The sequence below is a fragment of the Cyphomyrmex costatus genome, unplaced genomic scaffold (assembly GCF_001594065.2).
Source record: "Cyphomyrmex costatus isolate MS0001 unplaced genomic scaffold, Ccosl1.0 scaffold76, whole genome shotgun sequence".
Classification (NCBI taxonomy): Eukaryota; Metazoa; Arthropoda; class Insecta; order Hymenoptera; family Formicidae; genus Cyphomyrmex; species Cyphomyrmex costatus.
The window spans coordinates 1,587,684-1,607,455 of NW_017280333.1; the positions used below are offsets into that span (position 1 = coordinate 1,587,684).

Here is a 19,772-nt window from a genome sequence, read left to right on the forward strand (position 1 = left end):
TCGATTCCATTGTCATTTCTCATTCGGGAGGCCTAATGTAAGAAGTAGAAGGAATTAATAAAATGAATTCGTCAATTGGCGGAAAAAACCCATCGATGTGTTCATACGTCGTTCACCGTGAGTACAAAATTTACGAGTCTGTTTAGACACGCAATAATACGTGGCTAGAAAACTCAATGTAGTGTGACAGATGGCATGACGAAGATAGCGTGAAGAAGTGTTTTGATACGAGATGACTCTCGTTCCAGCTACAAACCGTGATACATTCTCCTGCAAAAGTAATTGGAATTCCCTGATATTCGTAAATCTCTGAACTGGTTAGTTAATGGCAACAGGAGACTGACGTCTTATTATATGTATATTCAGAGCCTTTGTGAAGACTCCGAAATTTTCACGTGCAAAATCATCGGGGAATTCCTTTTACGGAAGTTCTTCCAAAATTGGCTGATGGTTAAATTGATAAATTTACCATACGACGAATACGATATATTTATCAATTTAATCATTAAACAAAATCCAGTAATTTTTTTATAGGAGGATATAAAAAAGTACCAAATTATAAATAGAAACTGAATTATACACGCAGACTCACCCTAATTGCAACGAACGTCAAAATTCGGTCGATCTTGTTCTGAAAGGGACAAAAGGAAGATAGATTTCGTTTTAATAACGTTAAGAGCGAATACAGAAAGGTCAATTATGATTACGTTTACACGGCTCGATTTACGCCAAAATTATAACATCGATATTATAAAATCTCTGGCTACAGTCATTTTATTCTTTAGAGGAATAGCTATGATCAGTTTTAAAACATCGATATTATAACTATCGAACTGTGTAAACGTAGTTTGTATCATTATAATCTGTGTACATACAATACATCTGGAGTTCTTTTTTTTTCTTTTCCAAAAATACAAAATGTAATGTAAAAAGTAAGTTTTTATAAATTTACGCGCGCGTGTACGTGTGCGTGAATGTGTGTGTTCATGCATGGGTGCGTAAATGTACAAACTCAAAGACTCCCAAAATCACTGAATTATGTATACACAGAATATTGTTTTGGTTGACAAATGATACAAAAATTCCAGCTAATGCTAATATTTCTACAATACTCGCAAAATATTCCAAAAATTCTAAAATAAAATTCCAAGAGTATTGCAGAATATTCCGAAATATTTGCCGAATGTAAAAACAAAATTCAAATAATCGTTAAATATTCCATTCATATGTCGTTACATATTCAGAGAATGTTCCATACATATGTATGTATATATATATATACCTATATACTATACATATATATACCGGAATATTCGGCACATTGATAATACAAATCGATTTTTTTATGAATAATTAGCGTCAGCTGGAATCGTTCATGCTAATGTAAAACGTAGTCATCAGATTTGGCGGAGAAGAGGGAAGAGGAGTGAAACGTTTGCGAATTTGGTTTAAGAGAGGAACACGAGATGCACTGTCGTGAGTGCTAAATGGACATCGGGTTGAAGAGAAGATGGTCACGATTGATATACGCGTGTAAATCGGGGTTACTAGACGATACAGCAGCAAGATTTATTTGTGAGGGTTATGGGAGCCGCGATGCCCCGCTGCCGTTGTTGTTGTCGCATCTGTTTATACCACTGGTGATGGTGATGGCTCGTCATCCTCGCACCCCTGGGCTATTGGTTCTCCAGAGAGTAGTGGCGTGATCGCTTCCAGAATCCCTTGAAGAAACTTTTCTTCTTGGGAGCGTCACCGTTGTCGCACCCTGGAAACAGAGAAGCGCTCGTCCGGGATGAAAAAATTTACAGTCAATTTCTAATCGGCATTATTCAAATGGTTAAATCTGTCATACTTATAACTTTTAAATCCACAAACATCGCAGTGTTTCCATACGTGCCATACATTTCCTTCTTTAAATGATACGTTATAGATTTTCGTATTTATGTTGTATAATCACTTACTGAGTTATAGAAAGTCATTCACTGTAAAGATATTTTTAAATGTAATATATACAATCAAAAAAAGATAGATAGAAAATAAATTTTGTTCTTGAGAATAATAATTTTGAAAATTAAGAAAGTAATGAATATAACTATAACTCATTATAACTATGTATAACTATAACTAATTATAGTTACAGATTTTTTTTATCTTAAAAAGTAACCTGTTTTGTCTTAAATAGTTATCGTTACAAGTTATCGATTTTAAAAAGTAATACCCTTAGAAGTAAGAGTTCTAGCCAATTTTCTAGTTAGATTAAAAATGGTGTATTAGTTATTATAATAGCCACCGGTGAGATACTATTAAAGATCGACACCTTTACGGGATTTCGCGTCTTTATTAAAATTAAAATGATTAAAAATAAAAAACTAATAATATAGTACTAATTTTATGATTTATTGGTTCGTAGTTATATATGTGTATTGTGTGTGTGTGCGTGTGTGTGTGTGTGTGTGTGTGTTTAAAACTCAATAATACTTGATTTTTATTTAAAACTGTGATTTTAATGTTATCGTCTGAGTTAGATCAATAGAATAACTATATATATAGTAGAGAGAGAGAGAGAGAGAGAGAGAGAGAGAGAGAAATATTTTAATTTTGTGGCATTATGTAAGATATTATAGCATTACAAATATGCATACTTATTTATGAAGTATTTGTATAAATATTATAAATAAAAAATGTCAATAATTGTATTCTATATTTTATTCTTCGTTTCACCTATAAATTTATACATTGTATTTTTATTATCTATATATTTTGCATATTTATGTCAAATGATCATCTATCCAATAATTCTTCCATTCCGAAGATGCCTTTTCATGCTGAGGATCGATGCTTATTGTCAGCAAAATAGGTTGTATAATCAAAATTGATCGGCTGATATGAGTGATGTGTGCAATTGGGAATGTAGGCTAAAGGGATCCTCCCTAACTTCGATACCATTAAGACCATAAAAAAAATTGGTTTACGTTTACATGTTATATAATTTTATTCAAAAGATAAGAAAAATAATTCTATTGCAAATATATTCCTTTCTTGAAATTATATAATATCTATACAATAATACGTTATATTATAATTTTTTATAACAAAATTAATTTTATATTCGATCACGAAATAATTAAATTTTAATTCAAGCGATGGAACTTTTCTTAATTATATTAGTAGTTTTAATTTAAACTGATTATTAGAATTCTGTATTAAACTGATTATCTTAATATATGTATGAAGATGATATGGTACGTCAAACATTTATATATTATATTTTGTATTGAGTTGTATTTACATATACTAAATGTTTTCATTATTTTATTTTGTCATTTATAACTGTATTATGATACAATATACAAGACAAGTAAAAAACAAACCTTTTAATATATAAAGTTAACTATAATATTAAATTAGTTACTCATTACTAAAAAAAATGTAAGTTAAGAATTACAGATGGAAAGAAAGTAACGAAGTTAAGTTACTGAAAAAAGTAACCGTAAATTCATTACAAGTAACGAGTTACTTTCCAACCCTGTTTATATGTTAAGTATAACTTTGTTTCTTTATATAATGACTACTGAACACGGGTTATTTTACTTTTAACCCTTGTACGATCGATTTTTATTTGTTAACTATTTTGGATCACTTGATTAGTAGAATTACGTTTTTTTATTTTATCTTCTATTATTTGCTCAAAAGAGCAAATAACAAGGTGAGTTTCCTGAATTTTACTGTAATGAATGTTGGACATTTTTATTATTTTTTGTATCGTTCTACAGAACACAAATTCTGTTTCGATTCTCTGTTGTCTTCTGACCTTCTAATTAAGCATCAATTAAATAACTGAATGGCTAATTTACCGCGTTTACTATAAACTGATTCGAATTTATCACTGATAATATCACAGGGATAGCCCGAAATATCTATAAAATAAACTTGAGATTTTTAAAGAAGATTCTTATGCATTATTTACCGCGCTACAACTTTCATTAGTCCTCGTCTGTAATTTTTGTTGATAATTTCTGGAGTCTTTCACATTTCAGGTGCGATTATGATTCTATAATTGTGACTTAACGTAGAAACTTGAAATTCGTTCCTTTTGTTTCTTGATATTACCGCGAAGATTAATGTCAAGAAACAGAGCGAAAGTGTTAGAGCTGTGGGTCACTGAACGGTCGAGGGATGAAAGGAAGGGAGGTAGCAAGATAGGGCCCTGCTGTGGAGGAGAGCCAGTGCATGTGGATCAATACCGATAGTGTATATCCATAGGACGTAGAGACGCAGGCTCTTGGGTGTGTCCGATCTCTCACGCGCAGTATCCCGAGTGTTTGTCGTGCGCGTGTGATTCCTTATTCCCGCATAGCTTTTCTGTTCCTTATCCTTACCGTCGATTCCTTCAAAAGGACATTGAACTCTAGTGTACGTTAAATACTAACTCTCAATGAAGTCTCTGCTTCACTCACTCAGTACGTGTTATTCTCGCGTAGCCATCAGCTGATGTCCCAAATACGGAAAAACTTACTATTTTAAGGCCAGTAGGATAAAGACGCCTATTGTGAGATATCTTTTTTTTTACAAGCTTGTAACTTACTTAAATTGTAACCTTAACTTCTACTTTCATGTTAGTTTTATGGGAAATATATTTAAGTCTTATCTCCAAAAGTTAGCAATTGATAGTAGTTGTACTTTGATGTATGTGAATTTTTTTTATTAAAAGTGCCGATTTTGTTCTTTCTAAAAAAGAGATCCTAATATGAGATATAAGGGTTTCCTCATATAAAGTGGTATCTAATAATTAGGAAACTAAATATGAGAAAGGAATTTTAACAATAACAAAATCGTAATTATTAACATATCGTTCAATAGTACGCTTTGGGATATTGAATTGTTTGTTTAGATGCTCTCATGTTAGGAATACCCTGAGTATCTCATATTACGACTTCCATGCCTTACGGTTTCACGATCACCAACTCTAATCTTTACAATTAAACAAATCATTATACATATCACGTATTTTCCTATTAATACGATCTTACTCTATCACTGAATGCAGATTTTATTACAAAATATTTATTTAATAATACAAAATTTAAAGAATAACCTCAATAAAATTTGATAACATCTAATTTCACAAATTTTTTTTGCAACGATTAAACGCATGATCTAATAACGAATTTTTTACTTAAATACGTTTCACTATAAGAGTAAAAAGTTTATAATAGAACCAACTACGTACATGCGCTTATTAGTTTAGCAAAAATCTTGCTATCTCGTATTAAAAGCCTATCTCATAATAAGCGATTTTATCTATTCTTCAAAAATAACCACAGAGGGATCACTGTATTTTTGAGAATTTATGCTTAAAAAAATACATCATTTTAATCGTTTTTTTCTAGTAATAAATTGCTTGTTAGTGAATTAAGAGCCACATAATGTCATAAAACATTGGAATAATTATGTTTAAAACACTGATACAGATAAAAATAAGAGAATATTCCAGAAAATTCAAAATCCATTTTTAATATTTATAATATATATTTATTTTAATAAATTTTGGTTAATTGTTGATTTTTAAACATTTCAATATTCAAAATCCTAATATTATAAAATTTGTATAACATAAGAGTCTGGTCTTTGTATGTAGACCTAAATGTAGTTATATATTTTAGAATGACTTATATTATTGGACGCGTTTCAAGCAGGTCAAGCTATTAATATTTTCTTATTTCAAAATCATCACGTTTATGCGCCATCCAAGAATCAGAGAAAAATTTTGGAAAATTTTTAAATATTCAGGAAGTATCAAATTTTAAATTAATATAAAGTTAACTCAAAATACAATCAACACAACTTAATTACAAGTGCAAATAAAAAAATTCTACAAATTCTACGAAATGTTATAAAGTTATCGATATTTGAGACATCGCAGTTTATCAATAAGATACATTGAGTATACAGAAAATACATTAATTTTGTACGTATTCAATGTTAGAAAATAGATATGTGAAAGAAAAATTACATTTATATATATTCTACATAATATTTAAAATTTTGAATATAGATGATATAAATCCTTAAAGAGTGATTTTCTAACAATTTTAATAAACAATTATTTTTATTTAAGATTTGCAGTAAAAATATCAAAAAACAACGACTTCGATTTATTAAATTATAAAATTTTATTATCATATAGGTGTCCGGAAATCAGAAAATCGCCCGCCATACTTCGAAAAGTGTGATTAGAGATCCAAAAAGAAAAAAAAGTTATATAAAATATAAACATAGGCTGAGAGATAGGTTGTTTCCGTGTTACAGCTCACATTTATGTATGTTAAAATAATTATAATTTATTTTTCATAATTATAATCATAATAATCATAATTCATTTCATAGTGTTTGAACATAAATAACTTTATTTCGGACTATTTCGGCGTTATACTCAAGATGTACCACATAGAGGCATAATCCGCTTGACATCTCTCTTTTTTATTTTTTTAATTTTTCAATATATTTGTAAATATGATTACATTATTTTTTGAATCAAGGATAAACATAAATAGGTATTTAAATAGAATTAAATAAAATGTTTTATTAACGTAGAAGTATTATAGCTACTTATAACTCGGAAACGACTTATTATTTCCGACCCTATGTTTATATAACTTTTTTCCTTTCTTCTTTTTGCGGTCGATTTTTCAGACATCTTGTATACATAATAATATTATTATGCGTATATTAATTAAATTAATTCTAATTTAACTTTTTGGCATTATACTACTCTATTTTTAATAATTTGATTTTTAATAAATTTTAATCATTCATATCATATATCGTTAAATTATTGTATCTGTTTATAATTTAAGTTGTAACAATCGTTTGCGATACAATGATATAGCGGTAGCGATCAAGCGCTCATTGAATGCCTCGATGCGAGGACGATGTAACTTTATGCACATTAAAAAGCAGGCCTCCGTAAGCATTCGTTTCCAAAAATAACCGGTGAATATTATTAGACGCGTTAGATCCACAGCGGAGGAGGAACGAAGAAGTGAGCACGTGTCGAGAGAACCACGATATTTTGGAGTACACACCATGATCCTATAGTTATTATGCCGCGATACGCACTAAATTCGGTTATGGACCAAATATAAAACAGATTGTACGATTATATCGACGAAACAGGAAAGCTTTCTCGATTTTCTCTTAGTTGCCAAGATTATAAGGGATAGCTATCAGTCACATATTTCGTATTTCGTAGAAAATATAATTAGCAATCGTAATTTAATCAAAAACTATTTTTTCAAATTTGAGGAAGAGAATGATTGTTTTTATACTTTTTTAGTATTAATACAACATATTGGATTTTGCTTTATAACGTAATAATTTGAAAAATTTTAAAGTTAATAAGGATTTATAACATACTTTATCTCATGCTAAAGTTATTGCCTGTAACGTGCATTATGTATAAACTTTATTTTTTTTAAACTAAATATATTAGCAAATGCCTTTCAATCTAATTAAAAAGTTATAAATTATAATAAGATTTTCGTTATAGTTATAATGAACATTTGATTCATTACACCGTAGAGAGATTGTAAATTAGGCCATTTGAGTTCTCTAGCTAAAAGAGGAGAGTCACTTTTTAATACAAGAGATTTTGATTTTTTTTTAAATAATAAATAATGAATGAATTATGAGAAAAAGAACTGGAAGTATTAAAAAATGCTGTTTTTTTTTTTTTTTTTGCGATATCGATTAATTGACATTAAAGTTATGTCGCACAACATAATCTAAATAGTATAACTTATGAACATTTCATACTCTATCGATATTATTATTACTTTTTAATAAATTACATTTTCAAACATAGGGCGTATTTTATATAGTATTTAATTAGTCATTTCATTTTCAGATTTACGAAATGACATTAAATTAGGAACAGTAGGTCTGCCTTGACAACAGGTATAGTTCATGACAAAAGATTTAAAAGCTAGAAATTTTACATTTAAAATACTATAATTAATATAAGACAATAATTGTGCAACTTACCGGCATAAGGACCAGAGGGTAAACTATTATCCTTGCTGCCCTTCCCATCTTTGCCACCGCTTCCTGCAACAGCAAAGAATAATCGAAATTACAATAGGATACAAACTTATATAAATATAAAATATACAAAAAGAATTTATTTATATATATAAAGCATCGAGTATGCCGCTCGGTACGATTGACTCGTAATCTGTAGATCCGGGTTCAATCCCACCTGTGCATCCACATATGCGATTTTTCGCGTTTAAAGAACCAAAAATGGCTCCACCTGATGATTAGGAGAGTTAATCACAGCTATATATGTATGTAATATATGTATGTATGAACATATATATATGTATGTATATTAGATCAGTACATATAACTAAAAGTAGAATTTTTTATCAACTTCCATCATTCAAGAGTATCTAGAAATTTATATATATTTTAAAGAATATATTGTAAAAAAATTCAATTATAACGATCCATATAGAATTAAATATATAAAAAATTAAAGAAATGCGTTGATGAAACAATGACAATCGAGCAAAAGGGAAATCATGCGAAGCCTCTCATATACAAAGTGAAGGCGCATTCCGTTAAAACCAGCAATTGTAAAAAACACGTAGTAATTGAAGATAAGTGAATAAATGTGTAATAGCGCAATATGCGTTATCCAACGAATGCGAAAGTTAGATGAGTTAGTTCAGATAAGAAACGATAATACATTATATCAATTATTTAAAATGGAACAGCTACTTAATTCATAGTAGGTGTGTTTCTATTCTAAAATCTCATTTTATTGTGAAATGAAAATGAATATAATGAATATACATATATTTTAAAAATATAAGAAAAGATATAAGACATATATGATTATAGGATTCACAATATTTCAAATAATATTAAAGAAAAACTTATTGGATCGTACAGGTGAACACACAATCAATAGGAAATAAAAGACTTTTAACGGTCAAAACTGGATCTTAAGTGTTTTAAATAATTCGATTTTACACATATCATCATAAAAATTGCGCGCCGAATTGATTTTTCAAACTTTTTAAAACACATTTCATTTAAAACAGAACTATGTTGATAAATTTATTTTTAAAAAATCTATACATAATTTTATTGCAAAAAATATTACCTTGGCCAAGTAATGAACACAGATCTCTCGCTTATCATACTAGTGTCTTTACACTTATAATTTTTATGATATTTTTCGCATTCCGTTAAAACCAACAATTGTAAAAAACAGTAATCGAAGGTAAGTGAGTAAATGTGTAATAGCACAATATATATGTTATCCAACAAACGCGGAAGTCAGACGAGTTTGTTGAGATAAAGAGCGATAATAAAAGTAAGTTTATCAGTATCATTAAGATCTTTCCAAGATGCCTGTGAGCATCAATTATATTACTATTATAGTTCTGTCGAGATTGCATTTTAAAAAGATCGAAAAATAAATTCGGCACATAATTTTCGTGATGACATATGCAGTAAATAATCAAATTATATTTAAGTACTTAAGATCTCAGCTTCGATATCAAGATGGGGTATACCTCTCTGTGATTGGCTAAAGATGTTGTATTTCTCTGTGGTTAAATGCGTGAACTAGTATATGGACCTTATTTTAAACATGCGTATATTCTTGGCAAATTAGTAGCAAAGGGACAGAGTCAGTATAGTGTAATGTAGTATAAAAGTCTGTAGATTGCTCACTTTGATTGCGTTCGGTTTGCACGCTCACGCTGGGCCATGGCACATAGAAAAACAAAACATAAGATTTAAGCAGTAAGCAAATCGACCAATCACAGTAGAGACCATAACGTGAACAGTAACGAATTCAACATGTTGATTTCCTTACTGCTTAAGTCTTACGTTTTAGGTTTTTTTAGTGTACCATGACTCTTAGCATTATATTGCACCCTTATTGTCTATAAAATATTAAATAAAGATAAATGATGCTTACAAGCACAAAACGAATACTTTTTCTCGCATGCAACATTACTGCGAGCTTGATCGAATGATCGCTAGTGCATTCTTGCGACAGAAGCTGTAACAGTACGTACATTTTCTGGGTCGATGATGATGACGTATCTTAATATACAAATATTACCAATCTACGCTTTAAGTCACAATATCTCTGTTCATAGGGCTAAAGACATGTACATATATGTATAATCCGGACTGTAGCTATAGATTGAGTTTACTTAGAACTTAATCAGTTCAACCTTTATTGTAAGATCCGATAATTGCGGATACCCACTCGCCGGTATTAAAAGTTGGTGAAAATGTTTTTTTCATTGAGGTTTAACAATCAACATATGACAAGTTTATTTTGGTATGCGGACACTTTTTATGTATATATTCTGTTACACTTTTTACGCAAATTTTTGACTGACGAGAATTCCTTTCTTGTCACGCTAATATATACAGGGTATTCCATTTTAATCGATCACTTATTCAAATCTTTCTTGAACAAATATTTCTTGAACAGTGCATTTTAAGGAAAAATGTTTTAGACAAAGGCTTTAGCCATCGGTCGAACACGTTGAGTGTCAATGTTAATGCCAACAGTATTGTAACTTTGAAGCCTTTTAACTCGAAAGATACTTAATGAAAAAATATTTAGTTATAGTGTTTTGGAAAGCTCTCGAGGTATGCTATAATATGTAATGAAAAATAGGGGATTTCATTTAAAAAATTTAAAGTAACCTTGTTCTGACTTTGACGCCACTCAAGGTCAAATCAACGATATCATCGAAGTCCCAAAATCTTCGTTTGAAACATTTTTCTCTTAAATGCACTATTCAAGAGATATTTGAAGTGACCGATCAAAATGGGACATCCTGTATAAGTACATCCTGCACTAGATGTTCGATTGATCGAGTATGACGAGATAGTGCGCCGGTAACTTGTTGGAGATACGGTATCAGCTGTAATTTTGCAAGGTTACCTCATCAGAGGTTGGAAATAGTGAGAGTGGTCGAGGACAATGACACGTACGCTCATCAGCGTCGTCCGAGGAAAAGGAGGGAATGGTGGTAGTGGTAGTAGCGATAGTGGTGGTAATGGTGATGGTGGTTGTTCACCCTCTGAATAAATCAATAAGTCCAGCCGATGCACGCTGTTCAACAGAATGGAATCAAAATACAAATTTCAAGTTGCTGACTAGTGAAAAAAAATAATGCCTCCTCTCTTTCTCTTTTTAATGTTTCCATTTGTCATGTTTAATAATTCCAAAAATCAAAGTTACGCAGCTATCACGTTTTACCGCCTATGGACGAAAGAAAATGCGATGACTGAGAACACTATGTATCCTAAGACATACATGAAAAAAGTTTTAATAAATAATCAATAATAAATGATTTGTTAAGACTGTATATTGTGAATACACAGCAAATAACGAATAATGTCCATAACAGTTGAAACTGGATCTTAGGTGCTTAAATATTTTTATGTGAATCTATATATTACATAATGTAGTCGTTTGACTGCGCCGAACAAAAATAATATTCAGTTTATATGCATATTAAATTTTAATCTTGTCATTTACGATATGTAAATACATTGGAAAAAGGGAGAAAAGTTGTAAATTGGGAAGGGTAAATTGCGTACAAAAAGATCACTTTTTAAAGTTTGCCAGGGAGATTTTAAGACCTGGACAAAAGTGCGCGCGACTTAATTTTTGTAATACGTGTTGTGATTTAGCTAACGTTCAAAGAATTTCGGCATAACTTATTCATCCTTTCTTTCTCTTAAGACAAAATTAAGTACACCTGTGATGATCATATGGGATGCATATGCGCGAGATTGTCGTATTAAACGAATTTTACGTAATCCTTTTAAGTATGTGTGTAACCATTCTCGCGGCCGTGCATATTGATTCCGATGCATGTACGCCTTATGAACGTTTATGAATAAAATAGGGCGCTCGGTCGCAATTTCCGGACTCGCAAAGAGAAACGCGCGCGCACGTTTATCATCATGTATTTGGTCCTGTTGGAAGATTGCGGACAAGACACATTATTTGATGAAGAAGACAACGTTGGAGGTGAAATTCAAAATGACAGATTTAATTAATAATCGTTCTTAATTATGCTTTTCCTTAAATCAAGTTCTATAAAGAGATCTTACTATTATCGAAAATTAATTTTTTTAATAGTAAATCTAAAAGATATATAAAATGTAAGTCAATGTTTTAACTTACTTGGGGAATTGTTGTTCAATAAATGCCTCTTTGACAGACAGAAAAGGGCAAGACTATGACATAAATAATGATAAAAGTTTCTAAATATGGAAAGAAGCATTATTTTCATTTTCTTTTACGATAATGGTATAACTACTATTTGCATGTATAATACACAGACATTGCACATCGCATATCTGTGATATATTGACGTCGGAAAACGCATGATGGCAACTTCTCGATATTGTGGTCGAGTTGCGGCAGCTGTCACGCGCGCAACGCGTGGGATACCCTTAAAATTTATTCTATTTATAGGACACACCACTATGGCGCGGCGGGCAAACTGTTGAAAGTATGATTGTCATCGCGATGCGATCGAGATAGAGATTCATAAGAAGGTATACACTTGTAACCGATACCGATAACTATGCCAAACCACACAAATATGTCAAAGAGACATTGATAAATTAAAATAAGAAATATTTTAAATTCTCAGATATTTATTTAATGCGATTAATAATTCACGAATAACGATATTTAACAATTAATCTTTAGGACTAATAATAATGCAGATTTCAGAATTGCATTACAATTTCAGAGTATTATGTTCTTAAGAATAAATTAAAAAATAAAGGTGTACGTAGTAAGTAATTTACTGCTGGCATATAATCAACATTTTGAATATCAAAATTACACATATTTAATATAAAAGAATATAATAAATTTATAAAATACGATACAATGTAATTTTTTTTATAAAAACTATATTTTTATTAATTATAATCATTTTCCGTAGTTTTTTATTATGTTGAATATGGTTCCTTTTACTCAATTGCGCCCCTATATATAGGGATAGGGATGAACTTCGCTTCACGTGAAAAGTCGAACGATCTTAAACAGGGGGTGGGGTGGTGTGGGGTGGGGTGGGGTGAACCTTATTTTACGTGGAAAGTTGTGCGCCCCTAAACAGGAGACAACACAAATTCTCTGTTTTATCCTTTTATAAACAGGGAATATGAAAAATTTTTTACTACTTTTCTCATATTTTTGCTACAAATGTTTTCAAAAACCACTTTCATTTTGAGGAAGCTACAGTTATCCTAATCATCCCACAACAAGAAACAGATAAGAATGATTAAAGATATCCTTGAATTTTGGCTCGATTCTGTTTAAACAGCTGACGGAGGAATTTCTTCAGATGTTTAATAATTTACACTGACTCATTTTAGACTTTGAAAAATTCTGAATACGAATTATTGAAGATATCGGATAATTAAGAAAAATGAGTATTATCTAACTTTTAAGATTGCAGTCGTCGTTATCATCAGGATTGGTCAAAGCTTGGCTGTGATGAAGGTGGATATCATTCGGGTACAAGGGTAGCATTTACCCTATCGCCCGCGGGGTTGGTAGACGGACCAGCAGACAGGAGTAACGATTGCTACCACTACCTCTTCTTGACAAGAGAGGGATGCTCGCGTCCCTACTGAGCCTTGTTCACCTACCAACATCCACCACCTATTAACCGATCGGAAAACATCTCCTTTTTGGATAATTATTCTCTGCGAGAGTTGCGACAATGCTTATAATATTATATTAAATGGTGCTTCGTAGCAAGCTACACAGTGTGACACAATGATCATATCATCTTCGTTTAATACTAGCAAACAACAAGGACGTAATGATTTACTGTATTATACTATGATATTTGTATCTCTTGCTGGAAAGCACCCAAACGAAGCGTGTGATCGAAATTATAATTACATTTGTCAAAATTTGTTGTGAAAATATTAATTTAAAGAATTTTTCAAACACCAAATTTGTTGAAAGCGCACCTTTCGAAAATATACTTAAAAAAGATTTTTTTTTTTAAATAGAAATACACTACTCAAAAAAATTAAAGGATCACTTGTTCCATCCTGCAAAAATAAGCAAATTTCGAGATAGAATAACTTCGTCAAAAATCATCGTATCGAGATGTTCAAAAAAGCATTTTAAAGCTTGAAATCTCTACTTTTCAGATCGATACTTCAAAAAAACGGTGTTACTGATATTTCGTGAAGTTATACAAACATAAATAAAAGTGCGTTAAACCAAAAATTTTTTACGATTGCAAAATTCCAAGGAGCCAAATAAAAATAAATGCGGTTTACAGCTTTCGAAAGAGTGAATCTTTAATTTGCCTTTTTATTGACCTCTGTACGATTTTTTTTTCATCGAGTTATTTAATGTTGAAGTAAAAATGATCTTTTGACGAAATTATTCTATCTCAAAATTTGCCTATTTTTGTAGGGTGAAGCAAGTGATCCTTTAATTTTTTTGCGTAGTGTATCCAATTAAAAAGTTGCGATAATTAATTTGTCATCATCACGGTATATCTTATTTATTTACGTAGAATTTGATAGGCAATGATTTTCCTTCAAATATAATTTTTTTTTTTAAATTATATTTCAATAGAAATTAAAAACTATTTTTAAAGCAATTTTTTTTACTGATTTTCTATAAATTATGTAAGAAGAAGAGTGAGAATATGCATTTTGAAATTACTGTTAAATTTCATTAAAATAAATGTTAAAATAAATGTTAGACTTTATAAATAGAAAAAAAATTAAAAAGATTGACATTAAATAAATGAAGAAACGAGGGGGTTCAAAAATCTTTCGGGCAAGAATCGAAATGCTTTTTTTGTAATTTACAGTACGAGGTGAGTTTTCACTATATTTAGCTTGCCTGTGTCATCCGTCTTAAATTGGATTTCTATGTCCTTGAGTACAAAAAAAATTACGTGATATATTTTAGCGGAGAGCCAGACGAACGTATTATATGAATCAGGGCAAGCACAAATTATGCTTTCAACACGCACTCACACAGCGATCTTATTGGTACAGTCATTCTTGTTGGAATTATATTCTCGCAGCAAATCAATAAGACTGAAATACGTACTTTACCCAGAAAATTTGATATTTGTACAAAAGATTAATATGCCAAAAAACTTCAAGGAAACCTCACATGGTGTCAAATTCTGATTTTAATGAAACTTTATGTATATATAGGGTACATAAAAAGATAAATTTGAAAAATATCAGTTAAGGGTTTGAAGGGGTAAAAAAAATCACTTCTTTTTATGTGTAAAACAGTTTTCAGCATTTTCGGTATATTTTGAAAACTATTCGAAATATAAAGAATTTTTTTATACAAAAGTACGCACTTTTAAAAAATTATTTTTTATAAATAAATAATTTTTATTGTAAATAAATAATTCTAAAAAATGGGCACATATAAAAAATACGTGTCGCTTATTTTTGTCTGGAGAATAACATACTAAAAATTCATCAAAATCGGAATGTCACATTTGGGTATGTTCACTTGTAAGTGCTTCTTCAAAGTCGGTAAACAAGATATCTCAAAAATTGTTGCACTAATCTATTTCTAATTTGGTATACTTTCTTTAAACATCAATATCTAGTCTGTAATTAAAGAACTTTTTTAACATGTATTTTATTTTATGAACTGAAAAATATCCTTTTTTTTTTTAAATAAAAATTTTAACTTCAAATAGCTGTCATTTTGCCAAAATTCAATTTATTGAAATATTGATCAAACTAAAAACTAAATAAACTCATATATAACTAAATTTTTTTTAATTTTTAATTTCTAATGACCTGGTTCTGAACAGCATTGTTCATCGCAAAACACTTTTGAAAAATGATTTCCTGAATATCTATTATAATTTTGATATAATTATTTTTGCATAAAAGATATGAAGACGTTGTCAAGAAAGATTCTTTTAAATACAAAAACTTTTATACAAAACTATATATCTTTTAAAAGAAAACTCCTTAAGAGTGAATTTTAGTTTAATTTTTTCTCGAATGTGCATGTCCAGAAAATTCTTCAACGTTTTTAAAAATATCTTTTTGCAAAAAATTAACAGGTAAATTATCATTAATTTTCTTCTTCGTAAAGCTAATAATTATTTTTAAAAATAACTTGCGTGATAGATAGTGAAAATACAAATTGCTCTTATCTACTTGTGACACTTGTATGAGTGAAAAAGGGATATTGAGTGCAGTAAATTTTATTTCTTTGATTTCGATTCATGCAAAATTTTAATCAGGAAATAATTAATATAATAATATATTAATATAATAATTAATATATTAATATTTATAAATCCAAAATTTTTATAAATAAGAAATTCGCGTGTAAGGGAAGTAGCTGAGATAACGAATAATTCCACCAAATTATCAGAACAGACGGGAGTAACGCGCAGCGATTCGTCAAAAAAGCGTATGTGGTACATTGTCGTGAATGCATTAAATCGCGTTGTTATCGCTAACAGTTATTTATAGAGTACAATGTCGATATGCCATCAGAAAGAGAAATTCCTCATCGTCGCGTTTATTCAACGAGTAGAAAGATGCAAAAATAATGAATCTAAGTTCCTCTGTAAAATAAAGTGTTGCAAATTAACTGAGCAAGTAAAAACTTTCTTTATCTTCGTGCTTGGTCCAATTAGTGCTTCTTTTTTTCTTAATCATTTATAATTTGAAAAATATCAGCGTCTCGGATTAAAGTAGATATATCTTGGAGATCTCGGTATTTCTACAAATTAAATTAATAATAGAAGCAAAGTTATTCCTAAGTTAGACTCAACTTCGGAGCATACAGATATTAGATTATCAAATAACTACATTTGTTGAACCAAACCCTCTTACTCTTTTCTCTCTCTCTCTCTCTCTCTCTCTCTCTCTCTTAATTCCGTATAGTGCTTTTCTCCAAGTCCGAAGTCTCACTTGAGCGAGTTTGAAAATTTGACAAGGTGTTTAGAGTTACACGCTGGCGCACAGACGGCAAATGCGGAAACATTCGCGGATGAACCTTCCGTAGGACGAATCAATAATAGGAACCTTCGGGTGTGGAGAAGACACTTCCAGTGCGGCAGTGACAGCGGATCCGCTCACTCGCTTTGCTTGTGCGTGTGGAAATGTCCCACGCACAATGTAATGTACTCTCTATGCATTTCTCATATTTGTTTATCCGTTTAAACGCGACGGTGAATTTCGTTTGGCGCAGATAGTTACAAGGCACTTGCATCTTTTGCAAATTCCCAACATTAATTGCAATTTTTTTACACTTTTTCAAACATTTTTCGAAAACAATAGATCTGTTTTTTGTTCCTATACTATTTCAGTGCAGGAACTAAAAATAGACCTAATATGAAAATTATCCCTTTTTTTATGTATGTTTTTATACACATTTATATATATTAAGTAAGAAAAATTTTTTACCGGGAATTTAAATAATTATAGTAAAATTTTTTCGATTTACAGTAAGGCATTTTAAAACTGCACAATAATTTTACATGATTATATAGCTTTAAATAAATTTCATCTTATTGTTAGTATAAATTAATAAAAGCATATTGCATCTCACAAATTGTAAAACTTTGTGAAATTACTTTTTACTGCTTTTCCGATTTCATTCTGCTACTAGCTCACTAACTGAACTCAGCTCATGGCATACGAGACGATATTGAATTATCATGAATCATGAAGTACTAGATGGTCATGTCCATCATATTTTTCGGTCCTAGTGGAACTAACTCGAACTAACTCGAAGTTCAAGTTATCGGAAGCATCCAAGGTCAGTCTACAGTTACATTCAACTAGAAAATCATTCGTTGAGATGCTGTCAGATAGCGCCACGTTATAGTGTCCGCGAAACCGACGAACTTGAATATCTGAGGGAACGAAAATGCTAATTGTATCTATAGCTAAAAGAGCTGCCCATGCAGGGTTCCTTCTGGAACAGAGCCTACCGTCTTCAGATTTAAATAATATATTTAAATGCAAAAGGAACAATAACTCATTTTTGAAATACAAAGTCCGGAATCAAGGTAAAAAGTATATATATATATATCTTCTATTTCAATCGTTATTCTAACTCCGGCACACGGTTCTTCAAACATGATTTGAATAGGAAAGCTATAGTTTCTATTAATCATTTACGTTGTGGTCATATAATTCACTCAAAAGTAATCTTTTCATTTTTTATATAACAAATAGTGATCTATAATATATTCATGCAATAAGGACATAAACCATGCTCCAAGTTTTGTAAGAAAAGAAAAACTATGGTTGAGAAATTTACTATGGATAAAAAATTAAAAATACAAACTCCGATACATATTAAGGAAATACTTAAAAGACTGAAAATTAAAACAACCCAAATCATAACAGAATATATTTTTGACTGTAAATTAAATATACATGTATTATAATAATGATCTTAAGTTTTGTCTGTATCCAGTCAGAGAAAAACCTAAAAGAGGACATAAGACTTTTTACCTGTAACTGCAAAATGCCTTGCGAATTACTGCCCTCTGAAGAAATGGATGTAAACTACACAACAATATCCACTTTTTACAACGTTCCTGATGGAAATAAATCGCCGAAATCGTTAAAATAACTTAAATCTATCAAATTAATAAAGATTTTAACGGTTTCAGCGATTTATTTCCATCAGCAGTGCCGTAAAAAGATAGATATTGTTGTGTAGTTTACATCCATTTTTTTTCAAAGGGTAGTAATGCGCGGCAGCATTTTGCAGTAACAGAAAAAAGCCTTTATGTCCTCTCTCAGGTTTCTCTCTGATCCAATCTATAAAATCTGTAAAAATCTATAAAAATAAAATAATTTATTGACTTAATTTCTTTAGCCGGTTTTCGCAACTAATAGCAGGGAACTAGGTGTAATACAGTTTGTCCTGCAATATATTCAGTTAACCAGCAATTAAGTAATAATCTGTGATGTGCCTTGTCGAATCTATAATAAAATATAAAGTATATGTTTCTATTAAGTTTAAGGATTTAAGTCTTTATTAATACATTAGAATGTATTTTGTATTGAGTTTTTAAAGACTATTTCTATGTAAACCTGTAGTTGTGTTATTAGCGACATCTACAATGTTTTCGCATACTATGTTAAATGGTTATATACTGGGTATCGATTATGTAATACTTCTTTCCTAAGGCAAAAACGCGAAAGTGAAAATTTTTGTATATATGTGTATATATGTTCACACATACCTACATAAAAATTGTATTTTTATGTATAATATTTAAACATATACACACGTATACTCTCTCCCGCCTCCTTTTTAAAGCGGACATATGTATAACGAAAATATGGATTTAAAACGTGGATAAACAGTGGACAAACGAATGCAATAATGATTTGACCAAAATTCGCATTTAGGCGTGCCGACTTCACAGAGCAGATTTTTTATTTGGCTGAAATTTTGATATATTAGAGTACCTATCGCAAGAAGCTACCATAACTTTGTGAAAAATAATCCAAATAAAACGTTTTTTTTTTTTTATATAAATTGTGTTTTGTTCTCTAGATTTAAAAAAAATGCGAATTTTGAAAAAAATTTATATCTCATGACTATGTTGATAAAAAAAATTCGAAAAAAATCATGGTAGCTTCTTGCGATGGATACTATAACATATCAAAATTTCAGCCAAATCAAAAATCCAAAAGTTTTCGAGTGG

At 30.3% G+C, this 19,772-nt stretch overlaps 1 protein-coding gene across 1 annotated transcript in view; it reads right to left on the reverse strand.

Moving 5' to 3' along the window:
- Nucleotides 1-1,369: 1,369 nt before the first annotated feature.
- LOC108781068 (uncharacterized) overlaps nt 1,370-19,772 on the reverse strand; it is a 34,569-nt gene continuing 16,166 nt past the window's right edge. Inside the window, 2 exon segments of the mRNA XM_018548938.1 lie at nt 1,370-1,765; nt 8,044-8,106. Coding sequence (XP_018404440.1) covers nt 1,677-1,765; nt 8,044-8,106 — 152 coding nt within the window. The 3' untranslated portion in view covers nt 1,370-1,676.